The sequence below is a fragment of the Symphalangus syndactylus genome, chromosome 19, assembly GCF_028878055.3.
Source record: "Symphalangus syndactylus isolate Jambi chromosome 19, NHGRI_mSymSyn1-v2.1_pri, whole genome shotgun sequence".
NCBI lineage: Eukaryota > Metazoa > Chordata > Mammalia > Primates > Hylobatidae > Symphalangus > Symphalangus syndactylus.
Window position 1 is genome coordinate 89,769,268 of NC_072434.2, and position 21,114 is coordinate 89,790,381.

Genomic DNA, 21,114 nt, shown 5'->3' on the forward strand with positions numbered 1-21,114 from the left:
TCGGAGGAGGTGAGGCTTGAGCTTACGTCTGCAGGAAAAGTGGGAGCATTCCATATGGAGAGCAAAGGCCCCACAGCAGAAGGAGCAGGAGGTGTGTTTGAGGACCTTGCCTGAGGCTGGAGCCCTGGAGTGTGAAACTGAGGGGGAGGTAAATTAGCAGTTGCTGTAGCCAAATCCTGGTCTATTATTTCTGAAAGTCTGTAATCTCTGAAGAGGATACTAGGCATAAATACAAATGAGAACATGACCTTTGAGGTGGTGAGAGTCTATTGAGTAGGCATTTGGAGGGATGCCCTCTGCCCGCTGTGGAACCAGCAGAACAAAATCTAAAGAATGCACAAAATAAACCAAAAAATGAGCTGTCAGGTTCTAAGGAGGGAGGGAGTGTGATGGAAAGCACACCATGAGAAATAAGAACATGGACCTGCCCCCGCCCCGTCATCATGACACTGGCTGTGTCTGAAAAATGGAACAGGAAAGGCAGCGTGACTAGGAAAATGTGCAGTTTTAATTTTACATAATATTTGGTTTCTTCTAGAAAATATTTTCTAAGATAAAAAATGCTAACATTTGTAAATAGTGGTAGTGGATACACGTGTATGTTCTATTATTTGATTTTTTTCTATATATCACATTTGTTTAATTAGAAGGGGAAGACTTTTTTTTTTTTTTAATTAGAAGAAGGGCAGTTAGAGGAAGGAGGTAGGTGCTAGAAATGGTTTAAGAGTCAGGGTCCTATTCCTAGATACAAATTGGCTTGGGCAAATCACTTCTCTGGTCTTCAGGTGTCTTATCTAAGGAGAAGAGTTTTGAAGATGATGATGTTGGAAATCTCTTCTAGCTCTAGAACATTCTGTGATCCTGACTTTTAAAAACCATTGATGATTGTTCTATTTATAGGCTTGGGAATTCGGTGTCTCATACTCACTAACCCCAGAGTCTTTAAAATTAAGAGAAGCAATCTTGCTTGACACAAGATAGCCAATAGCTCTCTAGTCAGGAAGCTCATGCATTGAAATTCATTTGCCCAGAGACATCTTCGAAAGCTGTGAACCCACAGGTTGCTCACATCCCTTCTGGACCAGATATGGGAATCTGGACCCACCCAGAAAGCTGTGCCTCTGTGTCAGGCATCCTGCCATTCACCACACACGTTCCAGCGGCTTCTTTCTGGCTTTGCAGGGCACCTGCAGGACAGTTTGTGCATAAGGAATCCCTTCCCTCCAAATTTTAGATGAGAAATACGGTAATGAAAGGAAATAACCCAGGCAGGGTGGCTTGTTTCACATGTCACTGTGTGTCAAAATCAGATGTATGTCTTAGATTCTTGGGGAAAAAAAAAAGCTGTCGCATGAATTTGGGGGTTTCGTTTTGTCTTTGGACATGTTCCGGGAGGCATGATGCGTCCCCTGGAGCTTCATCGATACTATTGAGTGGGGACGACGGTGTGCATCGTCACGTCCTCAGCTTTCCAGTTGTTTCAGCTGCGCCCTCCGGGCTGCCCCGTTCCGCGGGGACAGTAGCAGCCAGTGGAATGGAGCCCGCACCCCACAGCAGCAAAGGAAGCCCGAGAAGAGGCTCTGCGGGCTGTCTGCTCAGTCAGCAGGAATGTCCTCTGGGCCAGCAGCTGCCTTTGCAGCCTCCTCTCCAGTTTCTCTCACTTGGGTCAAGTTTCCTTACACTGCGTTGAATGAATGAGAATAAGAAAGTGTGTGTTGGCAGAATTTCCGTTGAGTAATGCCAAGGCTTTCCAAGTAAGAGCATGAATTTAAGCGGAGCAAAGTTCCCAGTCAATGGGACTCAGAGTAATGGCTATTCTGCTAATAATGAAAAGTACAAATGTTTTTACTTTTAAAGGTTCACAAATGGGCTGCTCTTAGGGCTCACTGACCTATTCAGTTACAAAGTGGAAACTGTTCCGGATCTTTGCTTTATTGCACTTGTATTTAGTAGGTGATTGGAAACGTTTTCCATTTAGCATTTAAGGGTTTGAATAGACTGGTGACTTTTTTCCAACTAAAGTTTCCTCTTTTTTAAAAAACTAACATTTTTCTTTTTTTGCAAGTAGACTGAAGATTTCAAGTAACAGGTTTTCCCAATACTTAAACTCTGCCTGCATAATTATTATATTTGCCGTGGGGATTAGCACTTTTCAAAAGTATATTTCTACACAAGATCCATGTTTTGCCCCAAAGTTTGATTCTTCACAGCTTATTATGTAGATTTAGGCAAAATGGACTGAGACCCATCCACTAGAACTTCCATTATAAAGGCAATCATTTCAAATAAAACAGAAGCCTTTTATCTTAATGAACCAGCAGTTCATTAAGTCTGTTGAAATGATCTGAACCCTTCAAAAAAATTGGTAATTCATTGTGGCTGTATTTATTTTTATTAGTTTCTCTATGTTGCCTGTTTTATTGACTTTCCACAGAAAACCACCACCACCAAATACTGTTGTATTTTGATTCCTTATGTTCTTTATTAGCAGGCTTACTTCTCTCTTAATAAAACTATGCCTTTGCCCCACTGCTCCATTTCGGAGCATTCGGGGCTATTCCTGGTAAGAAGCCAGCATTAGTTAATGTTACTGTTCTGGTCTTGGGCTGCAAAGAGTGCATGGATAATGGTTCATGTTTTCCCCTCCAAATGGAGGGAAGACACAGACATAATTGAAACTTACAATGTCAGGGGATAATTTTATACCATTATTTTTAATGAAAACGGGGAAGTATCCTAGCTAAAATGCTGGAAAATAGCCTTCTAGTAGCCCTAAGCATCCACGTATAACTGAATGCAGGTGGGATAGAAACCTGTTCCCTCTTGCCTCCCTCCCCCAAATAGAGAGATGCTGTCAGTGGTCAGGAAGTGCAGTGAGCCACAGGTAATGAGCTCCGTATCCATTTTCTTTGTCAGATCTCCCAGCTGATGACAGAGAGTGGCCGGGAAGGACTGACAGAGGCAGTGCTGAACGGCTACAATGCAGACAAGCCTTCCGCCTGCAGCGTCCCAGCCTCGCAGGGCTCCTGCGTGGCCAGCGAGACTTCCACAGGCACGTCGGTGGCCGCCTCCTTCTTTGCACGGTAAGAGAACTGTTCAGATGCTTGGCTCTTTCCGATGAGCCCACCTGGTTAGCCCCTCACATGGACTAGCTCAGCCGAAACACTAGAAAGAGTTTGGGGCCAATCTGTGATGTCATTCATTAAGACAGAGTTTCTCAGCCATGGCACTGTGACCTCTCGGGCCAGCTAACTGTGGTGGGGACTGTCCTGTGTGTTATAGGATGGGCTGCAGCATCCTTGGCCTGTACCCCTCGATGTGTGCCCGCAGTACCCTCCTCGAGTTGTGACTACCAAAAATGTCTGCAGACATTGTGAGAAGCCCCAGGGTTAAAAGCCACTGCTCTCTTGATGTGTAGCTCTAAAGATGTTCTTCTGCAGCATCAGGACTTTGTAGAGGCATCCCTCCGGTGGGTGTTTCCAGATTTATCTTCTCATTGCAGAAATGGAACTGCTTAAAAGCTATTAAATAGATGGCAGGGTTTTTTTCCCCCCACTTCTTGACAGATTAGCCAGAGTGTTATCAAATACTATCCAGCTAATCTTGGGAACTTTAAAAATACAAGAAACGAAAAAGAAAGATATTTCAACTATGTTTTCTGCCTAATTTTGGCAACATGGCAGAGACAGGGCGGGAGACGAAGGACAGCTGAGCAGGAAAGGACTTCAGGGATTGTCTGGTTCCATCTCCTTATTTATGAATGAGGAAACTGAGGACCGGGAAGGTTCAACTAGGAGTGAGTTTATAGCACAGCCAGAAATAGAAACCGGATTCCTCTACATTTTTCTGTATAACTCATGTTTTAATTTAATGCTTAGAACTGAACCTTAGAAAACTTTCTCTGCCTAAGACTTGCAAGCACCTGAGTAAACAGGACATAGAATAAATACGATAGCATCAGATATGAAATCACAAGACCCTTTGGGTTCAAGTTGCAGTTCTGCCTCAGTTTCTTCATCTATAAAATGAGGATAATACCTACTCTGCAGGGTTGCTCTGAAGACTAAAAAAAGATGATGAGAAATTATAAAGCACTGTAGAAATGGTTGCTACTATGTCAGTAAGAAGGAATGTTGTGTGGCTTTGCTGGTTATCTTTATGAATGGTAACATCCAGAACACAAGTATGGGGAAGGGGCTCTGATTAGGACAGCGGCAAGGCAGAGGAGGACAGAGGGCTAAGACCCTGGATGATGGGACCCTAAAGGCAGCACATAGGGCTTGTTGGAAGACCGGCTTTGAGGGTCTTCATTGTATTTTGGTGCTGTGTTTATTGTCCTATGAACACTTGGGACAACTTGAATGTGTGGGAAGTAACAGGAACTATGTATAGGCTGGCCACCCAACAGTGGGGACCATTGTGTTAGCCCTGTCTGGGCATGAATCTCTGTGTTGTCCCAGACCATTAAGCAGGGAGTCCAAGCTCACTGGGAGGTCATATCCATGCCGTTTAGGGAGAGAATAAAGACAGGGAACAGTTATGAGGAAATGTCACAAGCACAGAAGCTCCTAGGAGGTTATTAGAACATGTCCAAAGGAGGCTAAGAAGCCATGGCATGGTAGGTTCAGTTTGGAGAAGAGAAGGACTCTGGGGTACATCATGGATGCTGTCAGCTATCTCTCGGGCTATCATATAAATGGAGACTTGGTTCGTTCTGTAGAGCAACCAGGTATGTAGACAGAGGCTAAATAATGACGGAGGAGATGGACCTCCTAGCTCAGAATGAAGAACTTGCAATTCCGACGGCTTCAGGAGAGAGTGAGATGTGTGTCCCTAAGGGAGATCAAAGTTATGTTGAGTAATTACCTGGCCTTGATCCTAGAGGGAACATTCAATGCTCAGATGGGAATTGACTTCTGATGTGCCTTTCTAACCTGAAATTCTTTGAATGTGGAAAGTCTTCCGTTCAGTTCCATCCAGAGAATTTTACAGAAGGTTGACTGACTCACAAAGCAACCCAGAAGAAGATTTGAAGCAGGAAGAGATAAGAGGTGAGGGTTCCCAATGGGCAGAATTTAAGGAGAACATGAGTTCCCCTTAAATTCTTGGTGCAAGGAAACCAGCAGTGTCTCTGGAGCTGGGGAAAGGATGTGGAAATGAGGGGGGCCTGGGAACCTCGTAGTACTGGATAAGGTGTGCCTGAGGCCAGAGGTCAGGATATCAGAGGAGGATTTACGAACAAGCAAACACACAGCAGGGAAAGGAATAACAAATCACTAGTGAAAGCCTAGGGTGGAAGGGAGATACTGAGGCAAATCCTAAAATGTATGGGCCAGTGATGTCAACTGGGACAGGCTCTGCAGGTGATGCTAGCAGCAAACAAAGACTTGAAACTCATGACTTCAGAACGACAAGGGCTTGCAGTGTGAGCTTTCAAAGAGCTGGAAAGGAACCCTAAGGCTCCCCAAATCTTTACTGTTACCTTCTGTGCAGTGAACGCTGATAGCACTTGGAGCTTCATGGTATAAGCATTAAAAGTACATGGTTTGTATTCAAAGGGTTTACGATGTATAGTGGGAAAAAAGTACCATGTGAAAAAGAACAATTCTTTCTATAGATTCCCCCCCCCTTTACTCATTACCATATTTTACCCTGTTATTCTCATCATTATTGATGAGAACTATTATTGGCTGGGCTTTCCCACCTCCCAGTGAGGAAGGCAGCGTATTAATAACCCCCCTGTCACTGAGGGGCACCCAAAGCAGAAGTGTGAATGACTGGCTCCAGGCTCATGCTGTCAAGAGGCAGAACCAGGGATGTACTTGACATTTAGATCCCCAGACATCCATGTGATAAGCCAAAACCTGCCCAGCTTATGCTGTCAGACAGTCAACTGAGTTCAAAGAGCCTTTTGGTTTTAGCTGAAGCAAAGCTGTGTAAGGGGATGGTAATAACAGCTTTTGATAAGTGTCTATCCTCATAGGGGTTTGGGGCAGAGTCAGCTCCTACACCTCCAATCTGTGCTCACCACTTTCAACTCTTCCTGCTTGACTGCAATGGAGACATAGTCCTCTGAGTCTGCAGGGCCCTAGAACTCTCCTATAGCTCCAAGTCAAGACACAAGGGTGGCCTGCTCTCAGGAAGCTGTCCTGGGCTGGGCGTGGTGGCTCACGCCTGTAATCCCAGTACTTTGGGAGACCAAGGTGGATGGATCACTTGAGACCAGGAGTTCAAGACCAGCCTGGCCAACGTGGTGAGACGCCGTCTCTATTAAAAATACAAAAATTAGCTGGGCATGGTGGTGCACGTCTATAATCCCAGCTACTTGGGAGGTTAAGACATGAGAATCACTTGAATTAGGAAGGTGGGGTTTCGGTGAGCCGAGATGGTGCCACTGCACTCCAGCCTGAGCGACAGAGTTGGACTCAGTCTCAAAAAAAAAAAAAAAAAAGAAAGAAGCAGCAGCAGCTGTGCTGGGGGCCATTTCATTTTATATGGGAGGGATGGCATTTGCTAAATTTGTGGCCAATGTGGCTGACGTATATTGAGCACTGAGTGGGCATCACTCACTATGAACTACCTCTTCATATGCAACCCCCCTTCATCTTCACAGTAACCCTGTGAGGCAGAGCCTGCCACTTTCTCTGTGTTATGGATAAAGAAGATGGTTCCCTGAGTTACTGACCCAGATCCATATAGCCGGGAGTGGTGGGGTGGGAAATCCATCCTCATTTCCTCTCACTTGAGACCCCATGTTCCTATTCTCTGTGCTAAACAGACACAGGAAGTCACTTTATTATAGGGGTTTTTTTTTTTTCACCGTAATCATGAACTGATGATTGCTTATAAAACAGGTTTGAAACTACTAGGCCCTGTAATTTGTTTGAGAAGATGAGTAGAACAACAATAACAAAAACGACAGAAAACCCCCCAATTTGTTGAAGATTTGAAGCAGGAAGAGATAAGAGGTGACACATTTGTTGTTGCTCTCGAAGATTCCTACCTTTACACAGTGTTTTCCTGTTGACGAAAAATATGTCTATCCTGGGTCTGGAATTTTCTGGATAAATGTTGGTATTCATATAGCGTCGCTCTCATTCATGCAGATGTCCACTTTTCTCTGTGATATTAACCTTTATTTAAAATGTATTTATTTTTATTTTAAAATCTTTTTTTGAGACAGAATCTCACTTTGTTACCCAGGCTGGAGTGTAGTGACATAATCACAGCTCACTGCAGCCTCAACCTCCCAGGCTCAAGCGATCCTCCCACTTCAGCCTCCTGAGTAGCTGGGACCACAGGAATGCACCACTGTGCCCAGCTAATTTATTTTTATTTTTTGAAGAGATGGGGGTCTCCCTATGTTTGTTGCGCACGCTGGTCTTGAACACCTAGGTTCAAGCAGTCCTTCCACCTTGGCCTCCCATAGTGCTGGGATTATAGTCATGAGCCACTGCACCTGGCCTAAAATTTATTCATTTATTTATTTTTGAGATGGAGTCTCACTCACTCTGTTTCCCAGGCTGGAGTGCAGTGGCGTGATCTCAGCTCACTGCAACCTCTGCCTCCCAGGTTCAAGTGATTCTGCCTCAGCTTCCAGAGTAAGATTACAGGTGTGCACCACCACGTCCGCTAATTTTTGTATTTTTAGTAGAGATGGGGTTTCATCATGTTGCCCAGGCTGGTCTTGAACTCCTGACCTCAAGTGATCCACCTGCCTTGGCCCCCAAAGTGCTGAGTATTGTTTTGATTGACTAATAAACATTGTATATATTTACGGAGTAAAATATGTTTTGAAATATGTACGTATTGTGGAATTAGCCTTTATTTTTAAATGCTTACTTTCTAGAACTGTGGGTGGAGGTCTGGGTGAACCTTGTGACATTTCAAATTCAATGCCTATAAAATAAGAATTTCAATTTTGAATAAGCAGTGTGTGGTCTGTGCTGGTCCACACACGGTTACTGGTCTGTGATAAGTATAGAAACTGAGAGGAAGCGTTTAGAAACATCTGCTGATGGAATAATTTTCTGTCTGTTGAATCTAAGAATAAAAAATCGGGGCTTGCATTTTGTGTGTAACTAGAAGTAAAAGAAAAAGTTGGTTCTTCACCCAGACAGTTTGAGATGCACTGCTATAGAGAACGATGGAGCGTGAAGCACCTGTTCTGTGCTTTTCTTCCTCTCACGATTGTCTTTAAACAGTCAGCATCTTAGTAGTTGCCTTTGCTTCAGAATTTCAGTACCCCCTTTTTTTATTTTGAGAAAAAACACTGTTTTTGGAAAAAATAGTAACAGTCACCCAGAAAAGAGATTGAGACAATTGATCATCAAGTTGGTTAACTATTATACGCTGGCTCTGAACATCAAGAACATTTCAAACGAGGGACTTTTTTTTTTTTGCATGATTTTCACATTAATAGAAAATGGTGAAGTAGGGTATGATTAGATTTTCCCAGTTGCTGACGGTTCACTTTGAATAAAGGTTGACTTAATGATGTACTTTACCTTATAAAGTATGGAGTGCATGAAACCCCATAAAAACTCTTGGGTGAAACCCTGGCTTTGTAGGTTGAGGTAGTGGAACCTTCATTTATATTTGAAGAGCAGTTAGTGGATTCTGGATTATGCATAGAATTGAACCCTGAAACAGAAAATGAATCTTTTGGGTGACCTCATATCTTTGCATTGATTTTCTTTCCCAAATAACCATTAAAACTCATGGTTTTTGTTTTTGTTTTTTTGACATGGAATCTTGCTCTGTCGCCCAGGCTGGAGTGCAGTGGTGCCATCTCGGCTCACTACAAGTTCCACCTCCCAGGTTCAAGCGATTCTCCTGGCTCAGCCTCCCGAGTAGCTGGGACTACAGGCATCCCCCACCATGCCTGGCTAATTTTTGTATTTTTAGTAGAGACATGGTTTCACCGTGTTGGCCAAGATGGTCTCGATCTCCTGACCTCGTGATCCACCTGTCTCAGCCTCTCAAAGTGCTGGGATTACAGGCGTGAGCCAACGCACGCAGCTGTGTTTTTTTATTCAAGGAGAAAATTAGCTTCTGTAGAATTTTCATCTATATTCAGAGCAAGAGTTTGAAAAATGGTGAAAATGGACAAAGATCACATGAGCACAAAGACGCTGTCAAGTTTTGGCAGAGCAGGTGTCGCCAGTTCCACGGCACTGGTGAGCACAGAGACTTCCAGTTCTGCCTTCAGACATCACTTCTAAATTATCATATTTTTGGTGTTCAGCTTTTATGTTTAGTTGACAGCCTTTCTACCAAATTCTAATCAAATTTCCAAGTAAAATTATATTAAGGGCATTTTTTATTATCCATGATTTTATTTAAATTTTCCTATTTTCTTAATGTAAACAAATGCCTTTCCATTCTGTTTTCATAGGTTCTGATGACTTCAGATCAGAACTTACTATCTTCAAATCCTTTATTCTGTTTTTTTGCTCATTATTGACTGTCACATTAGAGCTTCTCCCTCTCTCTTCCCCTTTCTCTCTCTCCCTCCCTCCTCCCTCCCTCCTTCCTCCCTTCCTGTTTTTCCATCTGCTCTGGAAGATTCCTACCTTTACACAGTGTTTTCCTGTTGACGAAAACTATGTCTATCCTGGGTCTGGAATGTTCTGGATAAATGTTGGTGTTCATCTCCATGTAGCGTCGCTCTCGTTCCTTTCTCTGGGATTCCTGTTGTCTGCTTTCTCTTCCTCACTTGCCAAGCTGTCCCTCACTTTCTCCCACTGACTCCTCGAACTCCTTGTGGTTGGCCCAAACGCATTCCTTTCTCAGGATGTGATTGTGTTTCTGTCCATCGCAGTCTCTTGTGCGGAATCTTCCATTATTACCTAAACAGCATTCTTCAGTCCTCTTGAGCATGTCACTGACTGTTGTGTGACTGACTTGACCAGTATCCCCTTGGGTCCAGAGGTTGCCGTGGTGTTAAAACCAAGCCCCGCTCAGGCCCTGGGGTCAGGGTTAGGCTGAGCAGAGAGGACTGACCCCTGGTTCCCAGGCCCTGCCTTCGGGACCACATGGCTTCTCTTGTTAGTTCCCTGTGGGGCCTGCTCTTCGTGCTGTGTATCCTCATGTGACCACATGGAGAGCTGTTACTGCTCTGATTACCATTATTGCCACACTCTCGCTGACAACCAACTCAGATAGCTCCTTGCTGTGATGGTTTCAGCAAATGCCTTTCGTATAGAATCTTGTATGGTGAAGGCTTTCTTTAGTCTCGGGGCCCTTAACACCTAACAGTGGTACTTGGTTATGTGTTTGGAGTTGATGAAGTCAGAGAAGGATGGGAAGGAGCGTGGAACTGTTCCTGCTTCTTTTGTTCTTCTGTCAGCTACAGTTCCCTTTAGGGATGCTCGCTTATTCCCCTTAGAAATACATCAACAATATTACCAGAGAAAAACTATCCGAAACATACCACAGTTGGTCTCAGGTGATCTAGGCGGAGGAAAAATTGAGCTGGGTGTCTGAGATCCAACTCCTAGGCATCAATTGACTATGGAGAGACAGGGCATAAGTTCTGCCTCCAGTTTCACAACTTGGACAGTTAATGTCCAGCACTGTTTCCATTAGGATAGGATGATGTCTTTACAAAGACAAACAGGCCGGGCACAGTGGCTCACACCTGTAATCTCAGCACTTTGGGAGGCCGAGGCAGGCAGGATCACCTGAGGTCGGGAGTTTGAGACCAGCTTGACCAACATGGAGAAACCCCGTCTCTACTAAAAATACAAAATTAGCCGGGCATGGTGGTGCACGCCTGTAATCCCAGCTACTTGGGAGGCTGAGGCAGGAGAATCACTTGAACCTGGGAGGTGGAGGTTGCGGTGAGCCGAGATCACACCAGTGCACTCCAGCCTGGACAACAAGAGCAAAACTCTATCTCAAAACAAACAAACAAAAAACCCTTTTAGGAGCTCATATTGTAGAACTTCACTGTACTATTTTTTTTTTTTTTTTTTTTCCTGCTTCTTGTTTTGTTTTCACTGAAGCATATTTTGCTCACCCTTAGCTCCTTCCACTTGCCAGGGTCGCATGCTGACTTGGTGTCTGTTCTTTTCTCCTTCCCCCAGTGTATCCCCTCATTCTCACATTCCAGCTCTCGGTCTGCCTATTCCAGGACTTCCCATGGAAGCAGGGCTACCATTGAGCTTCCTGCGGGACACTTGTGGTCAGGGCCAACATGCATAATTGTGCCATCTATTCACAGAAACGGGGCGCCCAAATGTAGGAGTGAATGGGGCTTAAATCCAGCCAACACTGTGCCAGCCTGGTGGAGCCACCTCCTCTGGGGCTCTGTCTATCCTCCTTGGACGCAGGTAATGTCTGAGCTCATGTTGTCCTGGCCGGCCCTGCCTCCTTCACTGGTGGCCAAGCAGTGTCAGGGCACAGATCTCTGAAGGGCTGAACTGGAAGGCAAATCCCTACCCTCTGGGTTTCTTCTTATTTATTTATTTATTTATTTATTCCTGACAGGTCATAGCTTTACTCTGCTTAGAAAATACTCCATTGATTTCTTGGAAGAGAAGGGACTCTCACTCACATATATTGATGAAGTGAATTTTTAGGAATCATAGTTCTATGAATGTGGTTTCACTTTACCTCACCTCATGAAAGGAAAACATTAAGAAGCAACCAAGAGGATATTTAGTGCCATCCGATTTCAAGGGCCCTAGAAAACAGTCTCAGGCATTTGCTGTGTGCAGCTGAACCTCCTTAGTTGCTTATGAGACAGCGAAAACACAGAAGGAAAAGTGGTCGTAATTTAACATCTACACTGTTTTCCCTTGTGCTAAAAACATGCTTAAAACACCTCAAATAGATAAGCCTAAATCCGATATGCAACCCCAGCAAGCCCCAGCTGTTCTGTTGTGGGGGGCACAGACTGTAACAGAAGTGGCATTCATGGCTTGGCATACACCACTCCGAGCTGGTGAGCTACGCTAAAGAAAACGACCAGTGTTTGCGGCCCCTTGCCATCTTCTGCTGCCGGGAATGTGGTCAAATGGAGCATTTTCTGATTAAACAAGTCCTTTGTCTGACTGGCGGCCGGTTAGGGTGTTGGCAATTGGCTCCCAACATCTGGGAATCATTTCCACAGCTTTGCCTAGGTTGAAAACTCAGTTCATGTCTTGGTGTGAATATCTGAAGGCAAAGCAATTTCAACAAGCCTCAAGAATCCCAGGGGTTCTTGTAAGATACTCTCAGGGTTAAGGATTCTAGTTCTTATCGCACATTTTGCATTTTTTGTTTTAATTGATGCTGTGGTGGGGGCGGGGGTGGGGGGTGGGGGGTAGTGGTTAGGGGAGAAGGATATTGAATAAGCAAATAGAAAGCTGGAGAAGCCCAGGCTTGAATTCTCAGCCAGACACTGACATTCTGACTTGAGGCAAGTAACTTAACCGTGCTAAGCTTCCCTTGCTTCTGTTAAATGGAGATCATCATATCTGCTTTATAGGATGATGGAGAGGATTAAATGAAAATGTGATAGTACTGGGTAAACTTCATCTAAATCCTACAGATAATGTGAAGATGGCACGTGCTATAAAACGGATGGAGTTCGGTCCTCAATGAATTCTCAACATTCTCTTTTGAGTAGATGACTTTTCGTTGAGACCTTTACAGGCTGTTTAGGTGGCTCTTTGTTATCTGTCTAATGACTGTCCAGGCCTTCTGTGGCAATTGTAAAGATCTGGTATCACGTCTCTGAGAACAAAAACCACCTACAGAAGGAGTTGAAGAACAATTCGCCCTTAAATCTCACCTATTATGAACTAGATGCCATTGGTGATGGAAAATATCAGTGACCCATACAGAGAGAGAAACCTGCCCTCAAGTAGCTGCATTTTAGCAGAGCTCCAGGTAGGTCACTACTCACCTGTAAATCTTTTGAAGGGGTTTCATTTTTTTGTTGGTTTTTGTTTTGTTTTGTTTTGAGATGCAGTCTCGCTCTGTCTCCCAGCCCAGATTGCAGTGGCACGATCTCGGCTCACTGCAATCTCCACCTCCTGGGTTCAAGCAATTCTTCCACCTCAGCCTCCCAAGTAGCTGGGATTACAGGCACCTGCCACCACACCCGGCTAATTTTCGTATTTTTTAGTAGAGATGGGGTTTTGCCATGTTGGCCAGGCTGGTCTTGAACACCTGACCTCAGGTGATCTGCCCGCCTTGGCCTCCCAAAGTGCTGGGATTACAAGCGTGAGCCACTGCGCCTGGCCTTGTTGTTGTTTTATAGCCCTAGAAAAACTGGTCCCAAACAATAAGGAAGAGACTGAAGGGAAAAAAGAAGATGGAGAAGGGCTTTAAGAATTCTGTTCCCATAGAACTTTGTGACTCACTCAAGGGCAGCAAGCTGGAATTGTCGTGATACTGACAGTGGACATTAACAAAAACAGTGAATAAAAGTAAAAGGGAAATGTTCTTTCTTTGTGAATACCCTCATGATCCGAATTGGGGGCTGAAGAGGGAGGATGGGGTGACATGGAGTAGATTCAGAAAGCAAAGTAGAAACGTGTGAACTGAAGGAGAGGACCGATGGATGAGGAGAGGATGCAATTTTATCTAGTATATGTTGCGTAAATTTGTTTCCTGGTCTACACTTCTACCACCACCCTAATACAGTACCTCTATAACATGCTTCCTTCCTTCAGCACTGACTCATTTAAAAATCATAATGACCAGCCAGGTAGTGCCATGGCTCACAACTTGTAATCCTAGTACTTTGAGAGGCTGAGGTGGGAGGATTGCTTGAGGCCAGGAGTTTAAGACCAGCTTGGGCAACATAGCAAGACCCTGTATCTGGAAAAAATTTTAAAAAGCAGCAAAGTGCAGTGGCACATACCTGTAATCCTAGCTACTTGTGGGGCTGGGGCAGGAGGATCGCTTGAGCCCAGGAGGTTGAGGCTGCAGTGAGCTATGATCTCACCAGGGCACTCCAGCCGAGGCGACAGAGTGAGACCCTTCTCTTAGAAAAAAAAAATAATCATAATAGCCTACATTTTTGAGGATTTCTTATATGCCACACACTATTCTGAGTTCTTGACACACATTTAATCTTCAGAAGCCCCCATGAGTTGGCCGTGTTTTTATCCCATTGTTTAGACGTGGAAACTGAAGCACAGAGGGAAGAAGTAACTTGACCAAGTTCACACAGCTAGTAGGCAACGCATAGGGATCTGAGCCAGGTGTCTGATTCCAGAGGCCACAAGCCAGAATATAAGCTCCAAATATAAGGTGGGGACATTTGTGTCTTTGTTCTTGACTGAAGCTCCAGCACCTAAAAGAACACTCAAGAAATGTTTGTTGAATAACTCAATGATGCTCTTAGCCACCATGTTCTCCTGCCTCCAAACTTAAGACGGGTTGCAATGGACAGGGGTCATTAAATAAATAGTCTCAATGCAATGGTCTCAACGTGAGACCAAAGTAGAGAATGGGTACAAAGTGCACCACAGAAGCTATAGGGGGAAGCTTTTGGAACAACTACTCTTTTTTTTTTTTTTTTTTTTGAGACAGAGTCTCGCTCTGTCACCCAGGCTGGAGTGCAGTGGCATGATCTCGGCTCACTGCAACCTCTGCCTCCTGGGTTCAAGCAATTCTCTTGCCTCAGCCTCCCGAGTAGCTAGGACTGCAGGCGCCTGCCACCACGCCCAGCTAATTTTTTTTTTTTTTTGAGACAGAGTCTGGCACTGTCGCTCAGGCTAGAGTGCAGTGGTGCGATCTCAGCTCACTGCAAGCTCTGCCTCCCGGCTTCAGGTGATTCTCCTGCCTCAGGCTCCCAAGTAGCTGGGATTACAGGCATCCGCCACCACGCGCAGCTCTTTTTTTTTGTATTTTTAGTAGAGACAGGGTTTCACTATGTTGGCCAGGCTGGTCTCAAACTCCTGACCTTGTGATCTACCCACCTCAGCCTCCCAAAGCACTGGGATTGCAGGTGTGAGCCACTGCGCCCAGCCTATTTTTGTATTTTTAGTAGAAACAGGGTTTCACCATATTGATCAGGCTGGTCTTGAACTCCTGACCTTGTGTTCCACCCACCTTGGCCTCCCAAAGTGCTGGGATTACAGGCGTGAGCCACTGCGCACAGCCAATTTTTGTATTTTTAGTAGAGATGGGGTTTCACCATATTGGCCAGGCTGGTCTTGAACTCCTGGCCTTGTGTTCCACCCACCTTGGCCTCCCAAAGTGCTGGGATTACAGGCGTGAGCCACTGCGCCTGGCCTGACCAACTACTGTTTATGCTTCTAATTTTGTTAGTTACTAAAATCTTGCTTTCAGTCTCATGCAGTAAAAGCAAAAGGTTTTTCAGTGACTTACAGGGCTCTGTGCCCACCGTCCCCTGCCCTCTTCCTCTGCCACGTTCCCACTTGCTTACTCTGCTCTAGGCATATTGACCTCCTTGCTTTTCCTCTAAAAGTGCCAAGGCCATTCCCTCCCCCTAGGCTTTGTTCTTCTGCTTGGCTTAACCAGCACTTCCTTCAGATCTTTGCTCAAATGCCACTTTTTTGGTAAGGCCCTCCGTGACCTCCCTGTTTAAAATTACAATAATCCCACCTGCGCACCCCTCCCTCTCACGTGGTACCTGCTATGTTAGGAATGTTTGCTGAACGAATGAATCTTAGACAAATGGGAGATGGGCAGCTAAGTCTCCAGATCGTCCTGCATTGAAGTGCTTGGAGAAGTTTGCGTATTTTCCCACTCAGTTCAAACCACGTGCTCAGGAATTAAGTGTTCTTTTAGCTTTCAGATGTTTTTGGGGGGGGATAGCATTGTAACAAAGCATGATTAAAAAGCAGCGCTGGGAAATTGAGATTCTTATTACAGTGGGAGTACCTGGTTGTCATTTCCAGATGAGGATTTATTAAGGGATGGGACAAGGGATGCTGCCTGGGACAATAAACCAAAGAAAGAGTCAAAACAGAGAAAAGAGTTATTAGTTCCAGGACTAGCACAAAGTAGGGCTCTCCATCTTTTTCCTGTCTCGTTGAAAACCCATCTTTTCCTCCCCTGAATAAACTTCTTTGCTTTCTGTCCCCCTGCTTTGATTTATTATTTTAATTCTATAGCTGTCTTAGTGAAGTATGTAAAGCATTTGGGGGTAAAATCATGTGGAAGACATTATAGAAACTAAACATGTATGATATTATGTGCTGTTGGGTAGAGGCTCCGCGTGCTTCTGAATCACAGTCAGTCCAGCGCCGTTGTCTATCAGCTGTGTAAGAAATGGGCTGCTTGTTGAGGGTACAGGAAGGAGGAGTGTAAGGGGGGCTGCCGGAATAATTCGGTTAGAATTAGGTAAAACTGGAGCATGGAGAGGTCTGGTTGACTTCCCTACTTTTTATACTGAGAGATGTCCCTGAAGGTGAGGTTTTTATTTTCTTGCCTCTAAAAGGAAAATAATGAATGTTTCCGTTTCTTCGGTCCTATTACTCTGTGATGAATGTTTCTTTTATTTTTATCTGATTTCATAAGAACAGAAACTGAGTCTAATTCCCCTCCACCATACTTAGCATCATGCCTGCATCGTATCCATCAATAAATGGATGTTGAAAGAATGAATCAACCATACTTGAAAACTTAGATCTCTCTTGCTTTTCAAGAGAGTCAAATATTTAAAAGAAGCTATGGAGCTGTGCGCAGCAGCTCCCGCCTGTAATCCCAGCACTTTGGGAGGCCGAGGTGGGTGGATCACAAGGTTAGGAGTTCAAGACCAGCCTGGCCAACATAGTGAAGCCCCATCTCTACTAAAAGTCCAAAAAAAAAAAATTAACCAGGCGTGGTCGTGGGCATCTGCAGCCCCGGCTACTTGGAAGGCTGAGGCAGGAGAATCGCTTGAACCCGGGAGGTGGAGGTTGCAGTGAGCCGAGATTGCGCCACTGCCCTCCAGCCTGGGCGACACAGCAAGACTCTGTCTCAAAAAAAAAAAAAAAAAAAGAAAAGAAAAAGAAGTAAGAAGTTATAGGATTGTGCTTGCAAGCAGCACAAATTTATTGTGTAGCATCCGAGTTTTCATCATTCCAAGTATTAGTGATAAAAATAATTCTGAAGGATAAATGGCATATTTGCCATTGTTGATTTCAACACAGAATCAGCAGTGCACTATTTCTGATAATCATCTATCATTTTACTCAGCATATGCAAAAAATGATCTTAGCATCACATGGTAATTAGATGCTTTTTTTTCTGGCACCTGGTGTGCTTGTTCATGAAGTGCACTGAAATTCGGGAAATATAATTTCAAAAGCCTAGAAATAATGGCCCATGTCATTTTCCTGGCATTCTTCAAAACCAAAGCCTTAAGAGTCCGCGGTTTGTCCTTTTAAACCCCAGCAACGGAAAGAAAGGGCCTTGGCAGTGACAAAGAAAGAGAAATTCTCTTGGGGGTCTGCAGTGAAAAGGGATGTAATCAGTACCAGGCAAGCCACTTTGAATTTTTTTAAAAAAATGAACAAATATAAACCATTACTCAAAATTTCTTTCCAGTCTTTTTGGTGCTTCAGAATATAAATGTGGCTCATTTTTCTCTAATAAATTTCCATTTATTATCATAGTCATCTCTTTGGTGCTCAAAGTGGCAAGGTGATATTTGTGGAGAAAACAGAATATTTTTTAACATGGCTGTCCTGAATTTTAGAGGCACTTACTCGGGATGAAAAAACTGGTCTGAAGTTCTTATGCATACTCTTACCATCTAAAGGTGTTTAACAATAAAAATAATACCTTTGTTTTGATCTTTGAGGAACTCCAAGTATCGGGTTAAAAATTGGGAGAGGTAGTGAAAGAGAGTCAGTGATTCCAGTGTTTCAGAAAGTCTGACCTGGCCAGGGTCCAGCTGGGCTGCAAGAACCTCCTTTCTCTCCCTGTCTCTGTAGCTCCATCACTCACCACTCTCTCCAAGTCCTTGGGAATACACAGGGAGAACCTAGTGGCCATAGCAGATACTGCTGGTCCCCCTCTTCCCCCATCCCTTGCAACCTCATCATTTGCTTGCACAAAACCTTATGGTTCTCAAGGCCCAGCACCTGTGACTCTGCCCAAGGGTTTCCTCTGGCTGTGGGAGCCCCCGGCACCAACACAGGGGGCAGGCCACTTCGGAGCAGGCCCAGGTAAGACTGGCAGGAGTTGGTGGATAAATACCCCAGCTCTCTTATCTCTTGGTGGGGATAATTCTGAGGCATGGTCTACCCTGTCTCCCATATTTCCCTGGTAGGATTGAGCCCCAGTTGCCTGTGTCCATAACCTGCTTGAGAACACAGACTCTGGTATCTTCCTTCCTTCCCTTCTCCCTTCCTCACTGTCTTATGGCTGTTACCTAGAGTCACCTCCCAGTTAACCTACCAGCACCCTCATCCTTGTACAAGGATATGTCTGAGGGAACTTGGTATAAGATATTGGAAGTATATGCTCTTTTGTCCATCCATCCATCCATCCATCCATCCATCCATCCATCCATCCATCCATCTCTCCATCCACCCATTCATCCATCCATCCATCTCTCCATCCATCCATCCATCCATCCATCCATCCATCCATCCATCCATCTGACCATCCACCCATTCATCCATCCATCCATCCATCCATCCATCCATCCATCCATCCATCCTTCCATCTCTCCATCCATCCATCTCTCCATCCATCCATCCATCCATCCATCCATCCATCCAACCATCCATCCATCCACCCACTCAACCATCCAACAAGCATTTGGTAAGCTCATGCTGTATGCCAGGTATTGTGTTAGGCACCGAGGAGAGCAAGAGGACAGCCACTGCCCTCAGGGAGCTCTCAGTCCAGCAGGGCAACCGGTCCCAGGATAGGACAGTGAGAAAGGACATGGAGGTTCAAGACAGAAAAATTCATAAAGCCATCCAGTATTGCTCTCCCGGTGTCTTCAGGTTGTTTAAAAACTAAAGGTGGCTTTCCAGCACCTATTATTATCAGAAATGATCTTATTGGTTCACTTGCTTACTAGTCTATTGCCTGTCTCCTTTCCTAGAATGTAAGATCCATGGAAAGAGGTCCTTGTCTAGCTTATTCCATTATTGCTTCCTCAACTCTTATAACAGGGGCCAGGCTGGTGCATGATAAACATTTGGTGAGTGCATCTCGTAGTCATTAAGGCATCTGCTGTGGAAAGTTTGTCAGTTTCCTCCTGTTCCTCCCGGAGTAAGCTCATCCATGTTGAAATATACCCAAGCTCCACTCTGGATGCAATGTTTCCAGTGCACTGTGGAAGTCTCTGCTCAGGACAGGAGGGATAGCAAGTGTGTTGCCCACCCTGGGTCCAAGGTGGCCACTTCCTGCTAGGCACTGCTCCTTGGGAACAAAGGACGCTTGCTCAAGTGTGTCCCTAAGGTGAGCGCTTTAGCATCAAGAATTATTCAACTGAAAGGAGTTGGCCGGACCCAGTGGCTCACTCCTGTAAATCTCAGCACTTTGGGAGGTGGGTGGATCACGAGGTCAGGAGTTCAAGACCAGCCTGGCCAACATGACAAAACCCCGTCCCTACTAAAAATACAAAAATTAGCCAGGTGTGGTGGTGAGCACCTGTAATCTGAGTGACTCGGGAGGCTGAGGCAGGAGAATCACTTGAACCTGGGAGGTGGAGGTTGCAGTGAGCCGAGATTGCGTCACTGCACTCCAGTCTGGGCAACAGAGTGAGACTCTGTCTCAAAAAAAAAAAAAGAAAAAAGAGTTGTCTTTTAAATAGCTTGCTGAGTTTCTCTATTTTCTTTGTACACTGAATTCTAAACTCTCAGTTGGGAGATTCTGCCAATGAAACCCTCTTTGCAGTCTCCCAGCTCTGCTACATGGGCTTGCTTGATGGTGAGTGATGAACCACCGAAGTACCTACGCAACCCCCTGGTTGTCAGCAGTGTCAGTGGAAAGGAGAGTTTGAATTTGGAATGTAGACATTTTGTAAACAGGTTCAGAGAAGTAACTGTCCACCATCCTCCCCACTGTGGTGTGCAAAGCTAAAGAGCTGACTCATGTGATCCTGGGGGTTGGCAAGTCCAAATTTGGCATGGCTAGAAATTCCAGCAGAAGTTGATGTTGCAGGCTTGAGTCCAGAGGCAGTCATAAGGCCTTCAACTGACTGGAGGGTAATCTGCTTTTCTCAGAGTCTACTGACTTTAAGTGTTAATATCATCTAGTAAATACCTTCACAACCACATCTAGACTAGTATTTGACAAAACAACTGGACACCATAGCCTAGCCAAGTTGACACATAAAATTCACCACCTCAAGAATCAGCTCTAGGTTTAACATGAAAACAATTGTATTTAGTGCAATTTAACAAGTGCATGTTGAGACTGGCTGAGGTTCTTCCTGGAACTTATTTCTCTCACTCTCTCTCTCTCTCTCTCTCTCTTTTTTTCTTTTTTGTGACAGAGTCTTGCTCTGTTGTCCAGGTTGGAGTGCAGTGGCATGATCTCAGCTCACTGCAACCTCCACCTCCTGGGTTCAAGTGATTCTCCTGCCTCAATCTCCCAAGTAGCTGGGATTACAGGCACGTGCCACCATGCCTGGCTAATTTTTGTAATTTTAGTAGAGATGGGATTTCACCATGTTGCCCAGGCTGGTCTCAAACTGATGGCCTCAAGTGATCTGCCAGCCTTGGCCTCCCGAAGTGCTGGGATTACAGGCGTGAGCCACCGCACCTGTCCCGTGGAACTTATTTGTTAGTATTCAGGCTACTGAGGTGTTGCACCTGCAGACTCTCAGGTGGCGCTCACCCATTCTCTTTCTCTGCCGAGCTCCCATGTTCCATCCTTTGTTCCTCAGTGTCTCCACCTGTTAACGTGTTGAATGTAATCCCCGTGTCTTTTGGATAAATCAGAGAATCCCATATCATTTATTACTTAGGATCCTGAGCATTCAGTTTTAGCTTTCACACTAAAGATAGAGAAAATAAAAATAGATACCATTAATCTTTACACTTCTCCTGTGGTCCTGACTGCCAACCATAGTCTGAAAGATCTGCAGCGGATTTATTACTTTGCATGTTCTTTATTTCCTTTAAACCCGGGCATGTGAGGAACGTTGATTTATGGAGCCTAGATCATGCTTGGCTGGGGAATGGGAGGAGGGAAGCA

The 21,114-nt window shown here is 44.8% G+C and overlaps 1 protein-coding gene across 2 annotated transcripts in view; it reads left to right on the top strand.

Annotated features, from left to right (window-relative positions):
* The window catches only part of KIF26B (kinesin family member 26B), a 580,448-nt gene that overhangs the window by 264,504 nt on the left and 294,830 nt on the right, over positions 1 to 21,114 (top strand). For both annotated transcript variants that reach the window (XM_055233556.2, XM_055233557.2), the window contains one exon: positions 2,917 to 3,083. In XM_055233556.2, the coding sequence (XP_055089531.1) occupies positions 2,917 to 3,083 (167 nt within the window). The remainder of the gene's footprint in view (positions 1 to 2,916; positions 3,084 to 21,114) is intronic.